Source organism: Amyelois transitella, chromosome 4 (genome assembly GCF_032362555.1).
Source record: "Amyelois transitella isolate CPQ chromosome 4, ilAmyTran1.1, whole genome shotgun sequence".
Classification (NCBI taxonomy): Eukaryota; Metazoa; Arthropoda; class Insecta; order Lepidoptera; family Pyralidae; genus Amyelois; species Amyelois transitella.
This window is the reverse complement of record NC_083507.1, coordinates 5569940-5593642: the sequence shown is the minus strand read 5'-3', so window position 1 is coordinate 5593642 and position 23703 is coordinate 5569940. Positions and strand designations below refer to the sequence as shown.

Genomic DNA, 23703 nt, shown 5'->3' with positions numbered 1-23703 from the left:
TGAGTAGTTTCACGTGGCCAAGAATTATGTAGAGAATCGAGCCAGGGTAACAGGTCTTTATTGATATTTAGCAAAATTGTTTTTTGACTTTACAGCTATGTAATAATGCCCCATAAAATTAATTTCGTTTTAATTCAATGTTGCCGACGCGTTCTTTTAAATTCCCTCGTATGATACTTTGATACATTTTGAGTGTTCATAGTCAAAAACATAAATTTATTTTTATTCAGTTATTGCCTGCAATCGAACCATCTCGAAACATTATTATCAATGATAAACGGGGGACTCGATCAGCGTTGCCTGTACTTATCTATCGTTGCAATATATAACTTTATCGATTTGAACATGGCCATGGTTTGCAGATCACGTAGACTTGGTTAAGTATGGTCTGGATCGCGGAACCGATACCGGTCTATACTGCTTTATTCCACTTATTTATTGACCATATTTTGCGCCAACAACTTGATATTACTCTATAGTTTCTAAGGCCCAACGGCAGTTAAATCTCTAAGAGCCATCTTTATAGCAAACAGTGGTCTTGTCAACAATGCAGTAAGTAAGATGAAAAGTAAAATAATAAAGCGGTATAAATATAAGCAGAATAAGATATTATATGCTCGACATTCCTTAAAATTTGATATCTTGTATGATAATTTGTGTTTTAAATGACAGAAGTATAAGTATTAGTTTTTTCGGTCTGTCTATTTTTGTGACGACTATAAAATTATATTTAGGAATGAAGTAACTTAGCAGCCCGTATGCTTTCATTCTATTTAATTAATTTAAAATTGAGAAAGACAAGATTTTTCTGCAAATCAAAATAGTTTTAAGTGTATTACTTACTTATTAGTTAAACTAACTCAGAGCAAGTTACGATTAGGCATGACGCTAACAGTTTAGTAATCTAGATCTTCCACGACGAAGACCTGAAAGTCCATTAGTAAAATAACATGGAAGTAGTACTCACGGCCTTGCTAATGACAGTGACAGCAGTCAGCAGGCGTCATAGGCCAGAATTAACTCGATAACAAGTTTGTAGGACAACCGCGGAGTTATGGCGGCCAGTGCGTTAACCCTCTACACGGATTTAACAACACACTTAAACGATATTTAATAATTGCTACTGATGGGTATAATAAAGGTGTGACTAGACGGCCGACTATTTGGTTAAAGTTTTTAAATTTAAGGAAGAAATTATTTTTAAGGCAAACCTTCAAAATTAACAATAAGTGAATAGTTTTTTGCTCAATAGGGACTAGGACGTCGTTAGTAGCAAACTTTAAAAAAAAATTACCTGACTAGTAAATCAATTTAGCTGCCTATTGTGACTTATCGGGAACATCTCTACTTATTATGCTTCTGTGCATAGCACTAACACAAAGCATAAATTAAATATTACGACTGCATTCATGGAAACACTGTTGTCCATTGTGCTGTCAGGGAAACATCGTAAATAAAAAATAAACGGTAGTGTGAATCTTAATCGGCTTTAATTTTGCGAAGGATGTTAGCAATTAATACGAGTATTTCCTACACGCTTCTTGACTCCTAAGAAACAAAATCATACGTGAAAGCAATTTGTATGCCAATAATCATAGCAACCTGGTTCTGAGAATGGGATTATGTCCTATTATATTTGCAATGCTATATTATTGCATCGGAAGATTGCGGCTACTAAATAATGACATAAATTTCGTCTACTATATTATGGAAAAGCCCAGAGTAAAGGAAAACGTAGTTGTATTATTTATAAACGTCAGAGCGGTAGAACGTTTTCACTGAAAATAAAATAAAAAAATTGACTACGATTAAGTACTGAAATTTTATATTATTTTCATGGGGGAAATATAATAATTATTATAACTATAACAGCATTAGAACAATAGCAAAAACAAAAAACTTTATTAAGAATTAACTAAACTCTTTTTATCCTAGAAATTCAATGCTAGACTTAAATATATATATTAAGCTCATTTAAATTCAAAACTCGGTACATCGTTAAGTGATGTCCGTTTGTATAATATGGCGATACATGATCGCGAAGGAATGAAATCTATGTCACACACAGTAGGTAATAAAATGTGGGTCGGGGTTGGCATTCGAGGCGGCATGGTGGGATTAGAAGCTGCGGCCTGGAATACCTGGAGTGTAGAAGTCTTGCTTAAATATATATCTATGTCAGTCCCGTGTTGGTAAAATAACTTCAGAGATTCTTCTTAAAGGTGATAGGCGAGCAACCTGACACTATTTGAATCTCAATTCTATCATCAATCTAAAAAGCTGAACGTGGCCTATCAGTCTTATATAGACGTGATTATATGTATGTATGTAGTGTGAAGTGGGGTCCTTTTTCAGTAATTCCCACGGGTGCCGGGGTGCCTTTAAATATATTATATATAAAGAAAATTTGTATCTTTAAAGTAGATTGCGCAGGCGACGCGAGCACGCCAGATCGCATTGGCGACGCATGCAGCCCGCCACTTTTTGTCTCGCGGCAATCAGCGCAAAGCGCAGTACAGTTACGCCGTACGCAGTTTTACTCTGCTTGTCATCTCTAATGATTATTATATAATGATGTTAAATTGCCGTTTAGGAAACGTTTACCGCATATGACAGTTAGTGTTACAGATTTTTTTATGGTAATCTATTCTGCACATTACTTTTATAAGTACCGTTCCATATTGTATTGTGACATTTGTGAATGCTTGTCGTGGTTTACGCTAACTCACACTAAAGTTAATTGTGTACGTGTAATGCATTCGATGTCTCAGGTTGTTTTTAACCTCCTTGTACTGGGCTGTATTACATATAGGGTTATGAGAAAAACTTAATAACATAACGTTTATCTTTCATCTATTTTTCATCATCACATATTATCACTTTATCATGCTTGTCTCAATTATCTGCAAATTTCACCAAAATAGGTTCAACGATCATCGTAACAAATTCAGTAAGTTTAAATACCAACAGAAAAATATGCATAATTTGTTGTTCAATTTATTCCGGTAGACTGCATGAACAATTAATCTGTGATACAATCTACAAATTGTCTAGACGATTGCTCTAACTACTCGTGAGCTTGTAACATCTTCGCGCCTACGCCGAATTGACTGTTATTCATCACTGTATAGGCTATGACAGAATAAATCAAAACAAAATGGTCGGCGATACAATAAATAATTAGTCATGTTTGGGCGCCGCTCTGTAACTAAATCGTTGCACAATCGGCGCCGGAGCGGTGCGTCGGTGGTCTGATATATACTTATAACGGATATTATAAAATGGTTAAGAGTAAAAGAATTTATTTGGAGGAAAAAAAACGTAAAGGCGAGATCAAGATCGTGAATTGTTATAGACATTTTTTTATATAAATAAATGATATTTAACTATAGATAGATAGATAAAACTCTTCATTGTACCATAAGAGTATAGAATAGCATCCTGAGTAACCCATCATGAGTTTAGAGTTTAACTACTTATGATGGTTTTTAGTTCAATGTCAAAAGTAGGTAAACAATAATTCTTAATTGGAATTAGGATTTCCTAAGTGATTTTTAGGATAAACAATGTAAAAGATATTGAGTACAGAATTATTATTAATACCATACCCCCGACTTTCTTGACTATTTTATAATTTTTTTCATATATTTAAAAATCTATTTTTATCTAAATAAAATTCATTTTTTTTCATCCCAATGTTATTTATATGTTCATTACCGTAAAGATCAAGGAATTTTAATTCAACATCTCTATCAAGTTGGAACAATTTTAATTGACAATGTAAACAATCAATGCGTAGGTTTGGTTTGGTTGTAGCAAATCATTAACAATGGATTGAGAGATGTAACGATATAAATCTTAATAACGCCATTAAGTTACAACGGATGTTAATAGCTGTTAATTGTTTCCTTAACTTCTCACGTCGCGATCGTGAGAAGTGTTGGCACAATCTTACACACAATACAATCTGTTCTGAAGAGGTTTAAAAGCTCGGTGAACCCTATTGAATCAGTATTATTAGAAGGCACATACTTAAAGCAAATTACTCAATTTCTACGAAAAACAAAATACAAACATAAGTTTCACTATTCCTGTTGCCTACAAGGAAATGCGTAAAGGGCGTAGTAGTAATATTATTGTAAACGAATAATTGAAAAATGCAAAGAGAACCGAAAATAATTGCGCGAAAGCATGTTCTCGTGGAAAAGACATCAACGCGTAGCAGCCAGTGGTAATAAATATTTTGTATATTAGATTCGTAGTGAAATATAGATAAAATCTTTAAGTTCTCTAAGCCTGGAGGAGGAAGAAAAAGAAATAATTTATTTCGTGAAAAGAAGTAGAACGTTGCCGGAATGGACATTTGCACGACATGAATTGTTACAAAATGATTTCATTAATGTAAATAAAATGTACAATTTTATTTAATTTGATATTAAATTAATTGCCAAGCACGAGCCGCTCTTAACCGACCGTTATCACATACTTTACTTAAAAGGGCTGTTACCAACCTAGTGGGAAAAATTCTAAGCACAGTTATAATCACGTTGTCATACCGAAGAAATACGCCAGTTGATATCTCACGCTCTGTACAGTCGGCACCTTACAAAGCCCTTCACCGACCTTTAGTCATATACTATTACGCCTGTTTAACATAGATTTTGGATTTTCCTTGTGGTACGATCGTAACAGATTCCTGTTGCTTCCTTCTAACATTTCCCTTTTTAAGACATCCAAAATTTTGCGCCTTTAAGTTTGACAAGGCTGTCTTACACTTTCAATCAGTTCTGCCATTTAGTAACTAGAGTACCTCTGCCTGCAACTCCGCCCTGGTAATACGAACAATTAATTTCTGTTCCCCCAAAAATTCAGAAAATTTTGTCAATCAGTCAGTTTTTTCCTCTTTCATATATTTAGATAGATGATAAATTGAGATATAAACGTGGTACCTTGACCTGCCGTTGCCTGTACTCGCGCGTTGAGGTCAAAAGACACAGAGATCGCGGTGTCAGGTCATAATCAATATTGATCGACTATCTGGAGGAATCTATTCGACTAGATAAGCTGGTTGGAGCGGCGACGTGGTACCTTGTTATGTGCAATTCGTGACGTTGGAATAAGGAGGAAGTGGTAGGTTTACTAAAGTATATTTTGAAGCATTTCCGGGAAATTAATAAAATTTTCTAAACCCTTTTCTTTGCGACCAAGTAAAAGACTATTAAAGCTGTAAGAGTGGATTACACAGAAGTCTTTCTTTGGCACTTTAATTTACGTATAAAAAGTCAATGATTCAATTAAATAAATATTTATTTTTTTTAAATAAAAAAAAATTGAGTGAACTTTGTACATTTTAATGTATGCGTAAACTGAAATTTAAAACTCGGTAATACTCTGGTTTCAGTTAGTCCTGTTTAGAGAAGTAATAGGCTTTATATATAAAATAAACATGATATTACTAAGTCATATAAATTTAACCGAGCTAACTAATAGTTAAATAGCCATACAGCTACAACGTGAAAATGAGCTTCTAACAGGAATTCCTATCAAACAAGCCGAACCTACAAAGCCGTTCCGCTTCTAACAACTATGATACCAGATACCTGTTACCTTTTACATGATAGTGTTGTTATGTGTAGAGATTGCAATCTCAGTGCCAGTTACTGCAAGCGAAATGTACAATAACTATAGAGAAAATATCCCGTTGGAACATATTCAATCCCTAGTATTTCCTGTCCTATTATGGACAATCTTAATGATATGGAGATAGCCAGAGACTCTCTGTCTAATGATGATCAAATAGAGTAAGCAATCATGTGGTAAGATCCTGTTGAGATATTACCATTTCCCGTATGTTTTGTACTTTATAAGACATGATTGTACAATAGCAAATAGAAATAATTCTGGTAATTTTATTTACATTTATATTTATAATTTAAATTTCTTAAAGTTTATGTTATCGTAAGTATGCTTATTATTAATTATTTATTATCATACACACAAAAGTTCTCTGCTTAACCCAATGGTAGTCTGTAAGATAATGCTATTAGCATTAAGTCTAACTTGCCTTGCCTAAATTGTTCTTTACATATTATAAATGTTAAAGGAAAAAAATCTATATTTTCTACAGACACGTTTAGAATGAATGGACCATTAAGTATATATTTAAACTAAATAGGTAGCATTACCGGCGATACGTTCAAATAACTTCGTTAGTTATGTTCACAATGGCAGAACATGCCAAGTCATGAGATCAGTTGTCTGCATATTGATGCAAAAAGCTACAGGCGGCAAAGTCAGAGGCTGGCGTCCGTGCGTGCGCCTAACGGTGGCCGATACACAACTTGAATAGAGTTTTTTGCCACACCGTGAGATAGTTTTCGTCGTGCTCCAGCCCTAATTTGGCTATAATTGAATCACGAATAAATACCTTGTTGAATCCTAGCCATGTATTTCTAAATACTTCAGTAAAAGCTTTACTGCGGAACTTGAGCGATTAAGTAAAATAAAGTAATTAAACGTTTAAATTTACGATTGCTTAGCGCGTAAATCAATGACCAATAATTGTGGGTTTAGCTGAAATTGCTTTCCGCGCGGCCGGCGTTTCGCGATAGTTAGCTAACTAGGTATTAATATCGAGATTGCGGTAGTTATGTGCGATAGGATAACGGCCTTGGATGGCCTTGCCACCGGCGAGCCACCAATACTTGGAGGGTCAGTGGCCGACTCTCGATTAAAGTTATTGCTAATTGAAAATTAAAATTTCGTGCCTGAATTAAATAGCTCGTAGATAATTTTGATTTATACGGTTCTGCGTTTTATATTTAATGAGATGATCATTTATTTACAGATGCGCTAAGTCTCACTGGATTTTAGAAAAAAAAAACAGAATGAATTATTGTATGAATTTACTAGTTTAAATAGGTATGAACTTGAAGTTGGGATCCTTGATCAATCGATTTGTTTCATTAGATGCTCCCTTTCATAAAGTATTATTTGTTTCGCGCATTACGGCTATGCAATATCTACAGGTCATAATTTAATTTCCAATTAATTATTAGGTAGTGTGATGCGTAATTTATGCCGAGTTATTTCAATCAACTGGTGACTAGTATTCTGAATATTCCCATGGTACGTTAATCGGAGTTAGTGGAACATATAAATGGTAGCATCTAGTTTGATTTTATTCCTGGCACGAGTTTAAGATAACGGAATGTGTAGTATGTAACAAGATTGCCCATGGACTCCGGTTTAAATCCGACACGACCGTTATCGCCTTTCCCAGACACTTCCGAGCTCTGCTGCCTCACATTATTGCAAACGCTGCTTTATTTAGCAATGCGACAATATATTCTATCTAGAACGCTCTGGCCTTTTATAGGAAATGTAAGCTTTTACGTCACCTTGAGTAGATTATTTCATTGAATCCTTCAACGTAGAGGTTGAATTTACTAACGTCAGTATTAGAAAGGAAGTAGGTATTTATTTGCGGTAAATTGGTACGTGCATCAAGATTAGTTTCATACGAATATAAAAATAGAAACTGGTAAGAAAATATTTCCAATTTAAAACTATTTCATAGAACAAAGTTGGCGTGGGAATTTGTCGATCGGTTTTTATTATCCGCCGAAGCAGCGTTGCAAATACACCGCGAGTGCAACAGAGTCAACGACTCTATCACAAAGCGTTTACAATGTAGAAATAAATGTTTACTTTGTCTACTTTGGTAAATCCAAGCTGATCATGGCTTTTACTTTGATAAGTGATAAATAAGTGCGAGGGTTTCATTTGTTTCATTGTTTATTTTGTCCCCGTCATACTGATTTCGTCAAATATTATGCAACAATTGGGGTACTTCTTTCAGTAAAAATTGGAAATATTAAGTTATAAACTTATTTTTCTTTACCCACATTAATAATTGTTTTCCTGCAAATACGTAGGTTTAGATTACTCTTGATCTGACGTTTCTATACTAAGAAATAATTTTACAATAAATTAAAAACAACGACTCAAAGCAACAAAGTAGCCTTTCTGTTACACCAAAGTATGCCATTATTGTAATGAGTTAGATGCTAGCAAATTATGATGTCAGGCCGGGTTGAGAGGGCTTCGTGAAAACTGACCAGCCATAATAAGCGCTAGTAGTTCACCTACCACCTCAAAAGGCCAGAAGCTGTAAAATAATTGCTTCTTTAGTAACTATTCTATCATTATTGGACCCATTTTAACATTAAGCTACACTAATAGCGATTTTTTTTGTAAGAAAAACAACTTGTAAAGTTTTATTTGAAAAGCAAAGTCCCGTCTAGATATAAACATTGCGTGAAGCTTCGGTCTAGTGCGTGTCTTTAAATCCAAGTAGTAAAGGCCAAATTTAAGCGAAATACCTTCAATTGCCTTATCTCTTCCTTTAATATTCATACTAGGAATACTTAAATCTTGCGTGAGATACAACAAATACGAGAGCCAGGTGGCAGCTATAAATCAAAAGATTGTATAATTCGATATTTACGATTCATCAAGACTTAAAATAAATTATCACATTAATTACCATCTGTCTCGATTTTGCTAATCAAAGTTACTCATCTAAAATATTTCTAATCTGTTGATCACAAGTTTCGCCTGCAGCATTGCAAAAGGACAAAAAATTACCCAGCCCAGACCTATAATAACTTAAAATACATTCAGAATATGCAAAGCCCGTAATTAGCTACTGTAGCTAAGTCATTTTAATAAACATATTTTGTCCATAGATATAGAATTAATTATGTCCATAGAAATGACATGTTGTAGTTTCAAACTAAGAATGATGTGTCGCCGTCCAACAACGCACACAGTTTCCTGTGCTGTACCTTAAGCTGAAAAAGATGAAAGGGTTATATTTACTGATGATGGTGATTACCATATTGCGAAGACCTTACCAGTACTTATCACTTCTATAGCCTTAATCTTCAAACCTTCAAGTCCCCTTTAATATACTCGTACATATATCACGTCTTTATCCCTTACGGGATAGTCAAAGCTAACGGTCTTGAAAAAACTGAAAAGCCACGTTCAGCTTGTGGCTTGGTGATAGAATTAGGAATTTCTTTTATGTAGCTTCGAATTCATACATATTACGAGTATTCCGTAGTCTACAAGCTAAACCTTACTAATGCTAGTTGATTTTAATAATGATTAGCAAACACGATAAGTTTAAGGTAATTACTCATAGCTAGAACCGCCACTGTTGGCTGTGGTGTGTGACACTCATTGTCCAGTCTCGGTCAACGGCCTAAATCGCCAGTTTACGTCACCGCCGCTGAGGACAGTATTGTTCCACTACGATCCCGTAAAAAAATACCACGATTTTAAGTACCAAGAACTAACTGTTGAATGAAACTATCCAATCGAATGTAGCTTTAAAACTACCGAAAAGAAAAAGGTTCCTATTGGAATGTTTTTGTTTCTAAGAGCTGAATTTCTTGATAATGTGATCTGTGGATTTTTCCAACGATGATTTGTCGCTACGTTAATGTTTATTGCGGGCAAGATTTCACTGCTAGAATGTTAAAAAAGAAAGACAAGCTTTTTAGAGCTGAAATTTTTTCTGGAATATTCTATAAACCAGAGTTTCAATTCCAAAGTTTCAATGTTAAGTTGGGTCATATAATATATTTATAATTTTTGTATTTATTACTTAAAATTTACACCATAACCTTGAAGTTGCTGTAATATCAAAACTTCAGAACTTGGAAATGGCAAAGCAGTTGATCAAGTATTAAACTTTATCGCCACATGGGACTGCTTATATGAGGCTTAAGTGGAACTGCCTAAGAATATGTCTCCGCTCGTCTCGGCTCTCAAGTTCGAGACATTGGCGCTATGCTAACGAATCGATTAGGAACGGTTCACCGACCGAAAACGTTAACCGATTCCTTTATACCACTGTCCAACCGTCTTGAAATAATTTACGCCATGATCTTGCCATTCTAAGTAAAATTCATTTTATTACAAAACTTAGTACCTATTTAATTTGAGACTAGGGTTTGATTTGCAAAATACTATTAAGTTTATAACGTGTACAGAAGGTAATTATGATTGGAGTAGCTACCGAGTTCACACACTCTTGATTTCCTTTATTTTACGATGTGCTTACTGCCATAGAAAATTACCGTCTAACATCATTAGATGCGAGTCCATCACGAAAGATCATGAGGTTTTAACAGCGTGCGTTTCTCCCGGGTATACGTCCCTACTACTGGACATCACTTGCAAGTCAATTGCGTGTGAAATTCTAGGATTGCTCGAAGCGGCGGTCTTTGCGCCGTGTACTGTAATTGCGGTTGCAGGTTGCACTTAGAATCAAGCTGCGGTGCCGCAATCTTGTATCGATTATAATACGTGCATGCACAGAAAGATGCTCAGCTTAATCAACGGTTGCTTTGAAATTTCTCTTAGATTTGTTTGGCTTTATTAACCACAATTTTCATTAGTCATTTTGGCCAAAAAGTAGAGTTCACTTAATGATACGAGAATTGCCGAAGTATCCAGTTTGAAAATTATGATATTTGATAAGAAAGCATTTTCAGAATTTTTATGGGAAAAAGCCCCCGGAAGAAAAGCTTCTGGAAACTTCTTGTTCTTACCTCTATGCCATCATTTTTGAATGTGAAGCCGGAAATACGCATGTTAAACTGTCCTAGTCAAATTGCAATAACATTTATTTCTGATTATAAATTACGTATCAAATATATTGTTTATTTGTTACAGAGCCTCCAAGCAACGCGAACCCGCCGGGAGAGCTGCCTGTCACCATCGACCATCAGCAGGATACCAACGCGTCCAGCAATCTCACCAGGAACGATGCCAACTGCGATAAGACGGGAACCTGTTACGATGGTAATACATTTTTTATATTAGACGAATTAATACAATTTTATGCTTTAATTGATTTATGGTGTTAATTTAAAATTTAATTGACGTATGATAATGTTCAGTCAGTGTTAGTATGGTAATGACATCTACCAAATGCTAGATTTTACACAGATTGTGAATGTCGATAAAGTGTATGTTAGAATAAAGATTCTAAAATGTCAAGAAGGGCGCATCGGAAGGGTTTTAAAGACCCGGGGTTAGTCCGTAAAAAGGATTTCCCCTTCCAAAAAAGACCAGAATAAAGATTTTCTGTGTCTTGGCAAAAGTCTATCGAACGGCCATTCACAATCCTCATAAGCAAATTTTTTATTTGCCACCACGTATTTTCCTATACCGCACTTCAATGCTTTATGCAAACAAACAATAACTTTGCACACTTTATGTTATGCATGATAATTTAATATTTATTTTCTTACAAACCCCCACAGCTATTCAGGCTACTTACTTGTGTAAAAACAATGCCTAACAATTTACTGAACATATACATACACGTGAGTTTTGAAGTCACGCGTGAGTTAAACCCGTGGGAGAGAACTTGACGTTTTGTTTTTTTTTTTAGTGTCAGTCCATTGCAAGGATACCAGGATCGCCATACAAGTCCGCACTAACAAGCCGTTCAATGGACGTATTTATGCTCTGGGAAGGTCGGAAACCTGTAACATCGATGTAGTCAACAGCGACCTCTTCCGCCTCGACCTCACAATGGCTGGCCAGGACTGTAATACGCAGAGTGTTGTGAGTATATTTGCTTCTGTATTCCGTTTAAGTATGTACCTGATTTTATCCTATTGAAATTTATTTTCTAGGTGTGTAAGTTGTACCGAATATAAGATGAGAGAGATTCGATACCTCATTTAAGAGCTACAGGCAAAAAAATTGGAAGATAAAGTTTTAATACCTAATTAGTAAAGATGAAGCTAGAAGGTGGCTATATAAATAAATTCGATTAAATTGCTACTTGGATATCACAGAAGTGTAATCAAATTATTACATATACATAGGTACCTCATAATATAAGGACGGAAATTTCAATAACATAATTTTTCGTATCTATCTAATGTAGGTACACTTGTAATCCCTTAAATCATTTATATCACGTAGACTTACTATTTCTCCCTCTCCAGACTGGCGTTTATTCTAACACAGTGGTGTTACAACACCACAGCGTCGTGATGACAAAGGCTGATAAAATCTACAAAGTGAAATGCACATACGACATGAGCTCGAAGAACATTACCTTCGGAATGGTGCCAATCAGGTGAGTACTCCGCGAAAGTTATAATTTTAATTATTCTCTACACAGGTATGCTTAAAGTACAGACTAGGGTTAATCGAAAAACTCGAATATAACGCAAAAGCATTTATTACTAAGATATACCTTTGCAGAATAGTTTGATAATTCTTTAGACTGCCACAGCTGTGTACCGATATATTATTTATTCAGAGTAGCAGCAGAAAATACATGACATGATTAAATTAAGGAAATGGGGTTATTATCAAGAACAAGTCTGTGAAGAAGTATGTAAAGCAAGAAAGTCGACGACTGTTGCATTATAAACGCATAACAATTAGATTGAAATACGCAAGCGTTGGCAGGTGTACCGCGGACGTGAGGACAGGCATAGGGCTTTGGTCTGATATATAGCGAGCACTGAGTACAGGAGGTACTAAATCAATAAAAATGTCTGTATATTTCTTTATATAATTTATTGTTTTTTGTTAAATAATGTCAAGCTTTTTCAATTGAAATATACATAGGTAACGTTGAATATTTTTTAGACGTCATTGAGTAAATTATAGGGACTTGCATATAATTTTTTATGCTTTTTTGGTTCATCATTAAACCATAGTTTTAGAAATATGAATCAGGACTGGTTTGAATAATCGAAGGTGGAGAAAAAAGGTGTGATTTTTCTTCTTACGTCGGGAATTTTTTTATTCACTTTGTCTGTTGCTTTACTTCTCGCTATAAATCGGACAAATGTATATGAATGTTTTGTATTTTTAACGAACGCGCTATAACAATCTTGATTACTGTCGATAAAGCTCATGTGACTACTTGATGAGCTCCCATAATGATGGCACTTACTATGTAAAACAACTTACATTGTATAACAATAACGTGTGAAATGTATTATTAACTCGGACCTCAGGATGTTTTATTACTTCATTATGAGGCCCTTTAATATAATGAAGATAATTGAATTATAGTGGCATTTCCATAGTTATTTTTATATCGCCTTGTATGTTATCTTCGATCTTAGCAGTTGATCCGATAGGGGATAAATAATATGGTCATATGTGAGATCAGATAATCGTTCTGCTTTCAGTTAGCTATCTGATGTGTTCATGTTAATTAAGTTGTAATGTATTGCGTCTGCAGAGATCCTGAGATGATTTCCATTACGGCGTCGCCAGAGGCTCCTCCTCCAAGGATTAGAATCCTGGATGCTCGTCAACGCGAAGTGGAAACTGTGCGCATCGGAGATCGTCTCACCTTCCGAATTGAGATTCCAGATGACAGTGAGTTATCATTTTTTGGTAAAATTATTTATATGTATATTGGTACCTAAAAAGACGCTTGGCAGATTTGTTCCACGTCTTAAAAGAAACCTGTTTAGCGTAAAAATAAAAACGCGTAAAAATCGTTAAGTAAAATTTGGCATCCAAATATTGTAATTATATGAAACTCGCACTGCCTAAGGATTAACTAATTTTTGCGTGTTATTTTGTTTCAGCTCCTTACGGCATCTTCGCGCGCAGCTGTGTCGCTATGGCCAAAGACTCCAAGAGCACATTCCAAATCATCGATGATGAAGGGTTCGTTTTTTATTTTCAAGCATTCAACGGCCCTGTGCCTCCCACTTAGCCTCATTTTCATCCTTCTTCATTAAAAAATACTACAATCTTACGACAAGACATAATCTCATTAGTTACCAAGAAAAATCTTTAACATAGGTACCTATATAATTTCTTCCAGATGTCCTGTGGATCCATCAATATTCCCGGCGTTCTCTCCTGACGGCAACGCTTTGCAGTCCGTGTACGAAGCCTTCAGGTTCACGGAGTCCTACGGGGTCATATTCCAGTGTAACGTCAAGTACTGCCTTGGACATTGCGAGCCGGTGAGTGAATTAAACAACAACATGAGTGAATAAAACAGTAATGAAATTTTATGTTTTGATTGTTGACCGATGCTCTAATGGTGAGCGAAAACTTCGTAAGGAAACTGATTCAATGTGAGAGTGCAAGGTTCCTTTGCAGATGTTCGGAGGTCAGACAGGAGTCGCTTTTTGTTCTCTGACTTACCCAATTTAGGATCGTGGCCATAGGCTTTAATAAGCCAAAAGTATGATGAGTAACGATGATACAATTGTTTTGGAATTACATTGTGGAAAGATAAAAACTTTGCGAGAGCATCTTTTCGACTTTAAATAGAATTGTCTACTTTAGATCCTCGACTATAACAAATAAATCTTTGTCTAGAATCTGCATTTTTGGTTTCATCATTAAATACAATATACTTAAATACCGACAGATATACTTACTTTCGTTTATGTAGACATAGTTACAACAACCTGTGTTTTTATAAACGCTATGAGTAGCTTAGTATATACCTATTTATCATTATTGACAGGCGGTACAATACCCATTCATTTAGCCCAAGAGCCCGTGAACGCCAGACATACCTTATTTTGTAAAAGCTGAAAGTTTCTGTAAATATGCCTCTAGTACAGGTAGGAACGATCCCCACCTATGATACTCAGGCAGTGGTTGCTTTGGCAGGTAGCAGGTAATAAAGGTATACTTTTTTCAACCTGAAATTCCTTAATTTGTAAAGCTCAATTTTTTGATATTTTATTCGTAATAATACACAAACTCGCGTTACTCATTGCCAGACACCTACTATGGTTGCAACCCCTTGCCAGACACCCCTAAACTATAATATTTTGTAACTCTACTTACGTAATTTTGTAAAATCTGAATTTAATACATATTTTTCGGGGAATTATTCAAACAACGTTTCTGTAGTAGCCAGACATTTTTGAAGGTTCTATCATCCTGCCAGACGCATTGGAGTGAGCAAAAGATGCAAGAGTGCGGAGTATATGTAGTAACTGGAGCGAGTGGGACTGAGCGTTCGGTTTCTTGCGACGTTTCATTGCGCATCAGCTGTCGTATATTTTGCGGTCTCTTTTTCTAATTTATCAAAAAAAATTATTAAATAAAAGCATTTTATATATTTATATTTTACAAAATTTTAAAAACAATGTTCATTAAGAATTATACAGGGTGACTTTTAATTCAACTGCATAAATTTAACTGTTAAGTGTACTCATCTAAAGGATATTTAAAAACGTTAAAAGAAAAATATCGATTCATATTTCAGAAAGTATGGAAAAAATAAAAGTATGAAAATCCACGATCCTAAATACGTCATATCACCCAGGGCGGCGGAAAAGCGACGCGTAAGATTCAGAGGTCAACGATACAATTCATTTAGCTGAGCGATCTCGACAACTCTGTATTTTACTTGATCTTGATACTAGAGAAATAATTTATTTTTCAGACATTTATTTACATGTTTAGTTTTAATTTATTTTTGTAGTATTGGTCTTGAATAAAGCGTGTGACGTAGTTTTTGAGGGCTTTTAAAATGTGAAAATGATGACGTTTAATTTAAATAAAAATAGGCTCAAACAGCTCAGAAACATGGGTGTATTGTATGTTTAAAAGGATGCAGTTGTTTTAAATGTCACCCTGTATAACAAAATATTAATACTGTGAAAAAACGAAACAATTAATTCATATTATTTTTAAGTTATATGAAGTTCATTTTATAAAATAATCTCTTTATATTTGAGGTTATGTATTTTTCGTAATTTTAAAATAGTCTGATATTTTTTGAAAGTCTCCTCGTAAAATATTATAAGATCTTCACTACTTTTTTACAGACAAAGCAAACTCCGTCTTCTTTTTCGTCACTCATGATAGCACTTTATTAAAACTGGATCAAATTTATTTTACAACGAGCACAAATTAATATTACAACGTTTACTATGCGTGTATAACCGTCCGCTGAACGATACCCACTCTGTTCCACTCGCTTCTGTTACTACATATACTCCGCACTCTTGCTCACTCCAATGCGTCTGGCAGGATAATAGAACCTTCAAAAATGTCTGGCTACTACAGAAACGTTGTTTGAATAATTCCCCGAAAAATATGTATTAAATTTAGATTTTACAAAATGACGTAAGTAGAGTTACAAAATATTATAGTTTAGGGGTGTCTGGCAAGGGGTTGCAACCATAGTAGGTGTCTGGCAATGAGTAACGCGAGTTTGTGTATTATTACGGATAAAATATCAAAAAATTGAGCTTTACAAATTAAGGAATTTCAGGCTGAAAAAAGTATACCTTTATTACCTGCTACCTGCCAAAGCAACCACTGCCTGAGTATCATAGGTGGGGATCGTTCCTACCTGTACTAGAGGCATATTTACAGAAACTTTCAGCTTTTACAAAATAAGGTATGTCTGGCGTTCACGGGCTCTTGCTCTAATTCTTGTGGTTCGTAACAATAGATTTTTTGTACCAGTCTTGTTCTCGAATGAAAATGTAGGTATACTACGAACATTAGTATCCACGTCAATGCTAAGTTATTTTGGGTTTCGAATGAGGATATTTTACTTAAATTATTTCATGTCATTCATTCATTTGTCATAACACAACATTTTCTGAGATAAAAACATTTCAGTATATAGCATTGAGTAGAAGAAAAATATTCTATGTGGTTCTAAAAAAATCTATTGATGCTCATTTATTTTACACAGGCCGTTTGCGACTGGGGACGAGAATCTTTGGAATCATGGGGCAGGAGGAAGCGTTCGCTGCCACAGAACGAGACCGGTGAAGCTCACTCGCAAGAGGAAGACATGAACATCTCCCAGGAGATTCTGGTGCTGGACTTCGGAGACGAGCGCCAGAGTACAGACTTCTTGAGGTCCGACAAACCTGGCGGCGTGGCTTCTGAAGCCAACTACGGTGGTAAGTTACTGAAAAGAATTTATTTATTTATCTCATCATAACGTTTCTCATAATTTGACAAAGCCCGCATTATTTTGACGTTTGAATAATAGGACCAAGCATTGTAGGTATTCATTCCATGGTGTTTATAGGCACTTTATTGGAAGCTTTAAGGGGTTAAGGCTAGGAAGCGGTAAGACTTTTTCGGGAAAAGAAAAACAGTTTTTGTCTCTTTGGAAGTTCACTTTATATTTTAAAACTGCTATGAAAGTAGCCCTCCTACCTAGCGTGTGGCCCACCACCCACCTCATAGTTATTAGTAGTTACTAAATAGGTAAAACAAACCGGACAAATTACTCCCGCTCGTAAGTTACCAAACAAACTACAGCGACAAACATGTTTTCCGGTTTTACCATACATTATTGGTTACATGTAGAGTCCCCTCATATCGAGTTGTATGTTTAATGAAATGGTTCCGTAACTAACAGTAATTTCAGTTTAAATAAGCCATGTGACTGTCGAATGCTTAGTAGTTACTTATTTAACAGGAACGTACAAAAAGACTGCAGGAGTAAAAAAAATAAATAAATAAGAAATTAAAAATAATTCTGTGTGATTTGTTTTACAGTACATATTCAAATGTATCTATAATTAATTTCATACAATGAAACAAATTATGTAACGAATTTAATCACCTACATAGTTAAGATAAACCACATGCTAAATAGAGCTGTAGAGATTACATCTGTATAAGAGCGTTTAGCATTATCAACATAATTGCGTGGCTTAGCAACTTCTTACGCATTGTTATCTGTGATCCGTGGTTGACAAGCACGAAACCTGTTTGAGTTACAAATAATGATAAGTGGATTTGTATTGTAAAGAGACGTAGACTGCATACATGAAAATGTGATGTTTTGTAATCTTTTTGCGATACCTCCAATATATATATATGTATAATTTTGTATGAATTCGGTTCTTCTTCTCTTTCCAATATGAAAATCGCAACGACTATTCTAAACCACATTTGTTCCTTGATGTCCTTTTTTTTTCTATTTCAGAAAAAACAGTGACGATTGTGGAGCCCTGCCCGAGCAAGTCATCAGTCCTGCTGCTGGGAGTGGCGTGTGCCTTACTCGTATTATTGTACATCGCGACCATCTTCTGCTATTACATGCGCAAGTGGCTCACCCCGCCTAAACATATGTCGTAGACACGAGGCCACCACACCGTCTTCATCGCTTGTCTGCATCGAGGAACTTGTGATACAAATGACTGATTACAAAAACATGCGCTGCCAAGCCGTCCACTAATTTTAAGTTTACAAATCGTGATCATCGATATCTCGTGGTGTATCGATACGGCCAATGATTTGGTATCCAGATATTATTCGTAACCACCGCGTGTTTTGCATTTATTTAGAAGTAATTTGTCGCATTTAGAAGCATTTATTAATAATAAGTAGACTATAGTTAGTTAAATCAACGAAATTCCTGATAAGGTCAACATTTACATCCTTATCAGGCTATTTATTCCCCCTTAATGCTGCAGTTAAAGGGTACCTACTTTAAATTAAGATAATGCATTTACTAGGATAAGTTATGGTCCAGTTTTGTACAATTGTCGAGTACTCATAATAGTACATTTCAAAAACAAATGATTTGGAATAGTCCCTAAAAATACACCATGTTAAAACACTTTATGTTTTAGATTAAAAGTTTGAAGGGATTATTCTGAATGAATCACACATATGTATTTTTACGTTCTTTAGGTCAATTTCATTTTCATATCATTTAAAGTAGATTAACTTCCTTAGATTAGGTTTAGATAGCTATATTACAATATTAAACATTACAAAGTACGCAAAAAAATAATTCACTTTTTTCCTTTGTACATATAATCTTTACTTTCGCTTTTACACAAATTCAGTTTTAGATTTTTTGAACTTTCAGTTGGGTTTTGTAGAAATTTACACTAAGACTTTGCATTTATTGTACCAAGTTCATGAAACAGTTGCAATGAAAAATAGTTTCTCTCAACCCAACTTGAGATTTCTTTTTATTTATTTAGACTAATTTAATGATTTACCTATTTATTACTTTTTCAAAATAATTAACAAATGAAATAAACATGTACAAATATTTTTTGTCTTTTATTTTTATTCAACAATCAATAAGTTTAACAGTGGTAAAATAAACAGTTTTATTACCTTAGATAAATTACTAGATTGCAAATACTACTATTTAAGTAATAAATATAAATACAATTTCTACAACTTGCTAAAGGGTAATCAATAACAACAAATTTTATAAAAGTTTGTAAGAGTTGAGACATTTGGTTGATTCTAATTCTTTAAGAATGTTTCCCATACTCCATTGTGGTATTTACAAAAGCATAATAATACTTTTTTAATGAGATGTAACATCGTTCCACATCAAAAAGGGTCTTGGCACAGATTCTTTTAAATTAGAACTACCCATATGAGCTGGCAATTGAAAAAATTTTCAATTACTGAGCAACATTTTGAGTAAGCAATTTCGAGTACACTTCATTCAAAATTTGTTCTTGTACAGGTACTTCTAAATCTACACATTTACATCCAAAAGTATGGTTAAATGTTTTCAGGAACAGTGGGATGGCTTTCTCTATGCTATAATCAAGTCCAGTTTCTTTAGATATTGATGTGACACCCATATCATCAATCCCGCAGGGGTCTATGTGGTCAAACCAAGACAGGTCATTGTCACAATTTAATGATATACCATGGGTGGTGACATAACGAGATGCATGGATACCTATTGCTGCAATTTTGTTGTCATCCACCCAGACTCCAGTGTGTTGGGAGCGATTTGCTTTGATGCCTGAAAAAAGGATATATATATCATAATATATTAATAAGTTCATAATAATTTCATAAAATACAATAATAAATAAAAATCTTACTTAATATTATCAAGATTCCATAAAATTATATTCATCATCTTATTAATAAGGCAGTTATATTATTTCATCATCAAAAAGGATCTGAGACTAGTATTCTGTACTTATTAGGAAAAAGTTGTGGAGAAGTTAAGCCTTTGCAACAACATTAATGGGGACAAAATCTTTACCTAGTTCCTCGCACATTTTGATGACAGTTTCTTCAAGATTGTTGACATACCATCGGACACTAGTTTTGTAATGTTTTAAATTAATGATGGGATATGCAACTAATTGTCCAGGGCCATGGAAAGTGATAAGGCCGCCCCTATTCGTTTTTTTGAACTCTGCGCCGAGGGAGCGTAACCTTAATATTTCGTCTTTTGTAGTTTCATCTCTTATACCTAAAAACGTTAAATTTAATTATTTATGACAAAGGTTCACTAGGTAACAAAGAATTTTGTCTGTTTTTAAGAATAGGAGCTAACCGACTGTATAAACTGGCTTGTGTTCAACAAGTAAAAGTGTATCATAATTTTCTTCAAGTCCTTTCATCATAGCGTCCAAGTGTTTACGCGCAATAGCAACTTGTATTTTAGATGCAGTGTCATAACTCATCAGACCTAGCTTCCAGACTTTCACTAAGTTTTGCATGATTGCTGAGTAATATAATTTGATATAGAAATAAAACACAACAATTTTTATGATTTTTAAATTATAGTAACAAAACAATCAAGAGATATTGTCAAATGTCAATCAAATTGACTTGACGTTGTCATAAAGACAGGAAAGCAAATAAAAATTTGTGCTGCCAGTACTTTCCTATATTGTTTGTATACATGCCTTAAAAAGTAACCACTGCAATCTTCGCAGAAATAAACTTTTCGAAAAACATTTTAATACATAGTATATGTAGTAATAATGTTTGTAGTTTTTATTATTGAAATGATAAGTTGTCCTGACAATGGCGTATATGTAATTATGTTCATTTCACGTCAGCGTAACAAGCCATAGTTTAGCTTAGTATGGATAGATGTCGCTTTATATTCCCAATAATTTTAAGTTTTACTTCTCACTACTAGATGGCGCTGTTAATATTTTTGTACGCTTCACCCTTATTTTGGGATAACAGGCTGTAGTACTACGTACAACATTTAACGTGCTACAGTATCTTTCAGATGGTTTTGTTCAGTTTCCTCAGTCCCTTGCACGTAGGGCGGTGTTTTGTGTGTTACGTAAATCTGCTGTCAATATCAACATTGTAGTTTCAGGATTTTAAATAAAACTTTACCTTTTATTTGTTGTTTATTATGAGGACTCTATAAAGCGTGAATAAAATCTAATGTTTTTATTCGTATTTAAACTGGTGTAATATGAAAAAACTATGCAGAGGGAGATGCGGATCCGAGTTTAGTTTGGATGAGATATAACTCTTATGACACTGGTGTGCGCACTGTTGTCAACATTGTATGATTTGTTGGGACAAAGTTGTAGTGAGGTCTAAGATGTGGTGCTCCTGGAAACGATGACAAGAGGGGTAAGTTAGTCATATTCGTATTGTAAATCATATCACGTCGTATACCGTACGGTGTAGACAGAGCCATGATTGCATTATATCTACTCAATTTATGGGATTCATTTATCAAAAAGTCAATTTGGAAAGGCATGGAAGCTAATATGTTAAAAAGATGAATGATGAATTTTTTTAAGGACATACATACATACCAAAAAGTAACATCATTTGCTACGAACTTTGTATAGGAACTTCTTTCGCTTCATCCACCTTCATAATTCTCTTCTTGCAAGCTCTTTGGTTTCGGGTACAGTTGATCAGGCCTTTCGCCTGGACATCTTTAAATAGGTCAAGGTTAGTTCGTCAAGGCTTTCCAACTCCTACCTTTTCATTCACATTCTTCATGTGTATTTGTTCACTCAACCTACTTTGATTCATCCCTAAGATTCGTCCTCTGCACGTGACCAAACCATCTTAGCATGCCCTTTTCTATTTCTGTTAGTATATCTTCTTTCACATCACATTCCCTTATCACGCTGTTTCTTATCCAGTTACTCAATTTCACACCGATCGAACTCCTTCACTCTCTCATTTCCACCGCAATTTATTCTGCTTTCATGCTTCTTATTTATGAACGCTTCTTATATGGAATTACTACCATTTCTGGAAATGCTCCTTACTTAGTCACTACATTCATCTAAGTTTTTTTTATACAATTCTTTTCTTTGCCATAGAAGGCTTAATTTAGGCTATGGAAAAACCACACAAGAAAAGACTTTGAATTTTCATTCGCTTCGGCAGGCAGGTAAAAAGTTAGGTACCTACTTCTTTTTCTTCTGTCACTCCTTTTATGCATTTTCGATTGCTTTTAATACCTACCAATCTATTTTACTTCATCAGAAGATTTGCAATTGAACCCTGAAATATAAGAACGCTTTCAAACACATTGATTGTCCTTCGTAAACTGCGAAGAGATCAACTTAGGTATTGGGCGCTGTAAGGGAGTTTGCAGGTGTTCAAGGTAAGTGTGTCCAATAGATATTCCACGGGTTTAGATTTACCGTTATATCTATACCAACGTACGATTCTAAGACTTGAGATTCTTTTTAATGCTATGGCCCAGCTAGCCTATGAATCTCAATTTATTCATCAAGCTATCTTAGTTAAATATGGATTGCGAATCTTATGACATATTACCTGTTTGGGTCTACACTGTATAATATGCCATATATTTGTGTGTTAATTGGCTAAGTATCTAGTTGTCCAATCCCCAATTCGTCATATAAAATAGATTGCGCACACGCACCCTCGTCGTTCTCGTTCCCCATTAGGGCCGGTGTCCTATAAATATAGACATGTTGGCAGGAAGTGTACCGTTCCTGCTACACCGAACAATTGTTTACCTTACGGGTTTTACCCTACGAGTGCTAGTGGTGAAATACTAGATGAGGTCTTTGACCTCACACATGTTGCGGTAACATGCACATTCAAACGCAATATCGAAAAAATTCTCACTACTCGAAAGTCTTCACACACAACGTACATGTAATGTTTTTATGCATTGATAGAATCCCCACTACTTGTAGGTATTTTATCAATAAATTTTAAATTGAAACGGTAAATTAATATTAAATTAAATCATCATTTTGCATGCCAATTTTAAGTCTCCTATGCATGAAACTTATATGTTGAAGCCACAGCATTGATGATAGTTAAAGTTCTCCTCAAAAATGTAGGTGTTAATCCTGGTGCATGCCTACAAATGTCATTATTTGTCGGTGCCGGTACGGGCCTGAATCCTGGTTGCCATGGCGACGACGCAGTGGGCCCTGCAACTCCGTGACCAGAATGTCAAGCTGTGGATCGATGGAGCTTACACCTTTTTTCTTATCATCACCATAGGTGCTCCGTGCCCTTAATACTAGTATAAACGGCTATATTTTGTCTGGTCAAGAATATGGCGTATTGTCCAGTCCGGTAACGTAGAAAAACGTCTTCTCTTCCCGCGCAGATTTAAAATTCAAATCAAATCAAGTGAAAGGCTTGTAGGTAAACTTGGATTCTTCTTATAGACTATATGCTTAAAGCCTGTCACAAATCCATCCAAACAAGGGATTAAGAAGAGGATAAAGGAATAGAGATAACATCAATTGGGTAACTTTAATATTAAAATAGCGAGATTAAGGAACATTCATTGTTTTGTAACTGTTGTAAGTCTTACGTTAATTCTATTAATTATTACGTGGCCTAATACAATAGCTCTCAAAGTTTATCTGCAGAACTATTTAACAATATTAATTCTGGTGAACTAGTGAGGTTTCGTTAGTA

General features: G+C 34.9%; 2 protein-coding genes across 3 annotated transcripts in view; one reads left to right on the top strand and one right to left on the bottom strand.

Annotated features, from left to right (window-relative positions):
• Positions 1–19029, top strand: part of LOC106138721 (uncharacterized) — a 77874-nt gene extending 58845 nt beyond the window's left edge. For both annotated transcript variants that reach the window (XM_013339978.2, XM_013339977.2), the window contains 8 exons: positions 10750–10878; positions 11474–11649; positions 12039–12172; positions 13298–13437; positions 13653–13734; positions 13895–14039; positions 16751–16964; positions 18005–19029. In XM_013339978.2, coding sequence (XP_013195432.1) covers positions 10750–10878; positions 11474–11649; positions 12039–12172; positions 13298–13437; positions 13653–13734; positions 13895–14039; positions 16751–16964; positions 18005–18156 — 1172 coding nt within the window. In that variant the 3' untranslated portion in view covers positions 18157–19029. The remainder of the gene's footprint in view (positions 1–10749; positions 10879–11473; positions 11650–12038; positions 12173–13297; positions 13438–13652; positions 13735–13894; positions 14040–16750; positions 16965–18004) is intronic.
• A 33-nt stretch (positions 19030–19062) lies between these two features.
• Positions 19063–20595, bottom strand: LOC106138723 (putative lipoyltransferase 2, mitochondrial). The gene is made up of 3 exons (XM_013339980.2): positions 20351–20595; positions 20054–20266; positions 19063–19804 (listed from the first exon to the last, which is right to left on the bottom strand). The coding sequence occupies exons 1-3, from the start codon at positions 20514–20516 to the stop codon at positions 19452–19454; spliced, it is 732 nt and encodes a 243-aa protein (XP_013195434.1). The 5' UTR covers positions 20517–20595; the 3' UTR covers positions 19063–19451.
• Between the last annotated feature and the right edge of the window lie 3108 nt (positions 20596–23703).

Excerpts from the sequence above, each read along its gene's own strand:
- LOC106138723 (XM_013339980.2), bottom strand. The coding sequence starts at position 20,516 with ATGCAAAACTTAGTGAAAGTCTGGAAGCTAGGTCTGATGAGTTATGAC. Across the intron at positions 20,267-20,350 it reads CAAGCCAGTTTATACAGTCG|GTATAAGAGATGAAACTACA; the intron begins GTTAGCTCCTAT and ends TAACGTTTTTAG. Across the intron at positions 19,805-20,053 it reads CAAAATGTGCGAGGAACTAG|GCATCAAAGCAAATCGCTCC; the intron begins GTAAAGATTTTG and ends TCCTTTTTTCAG.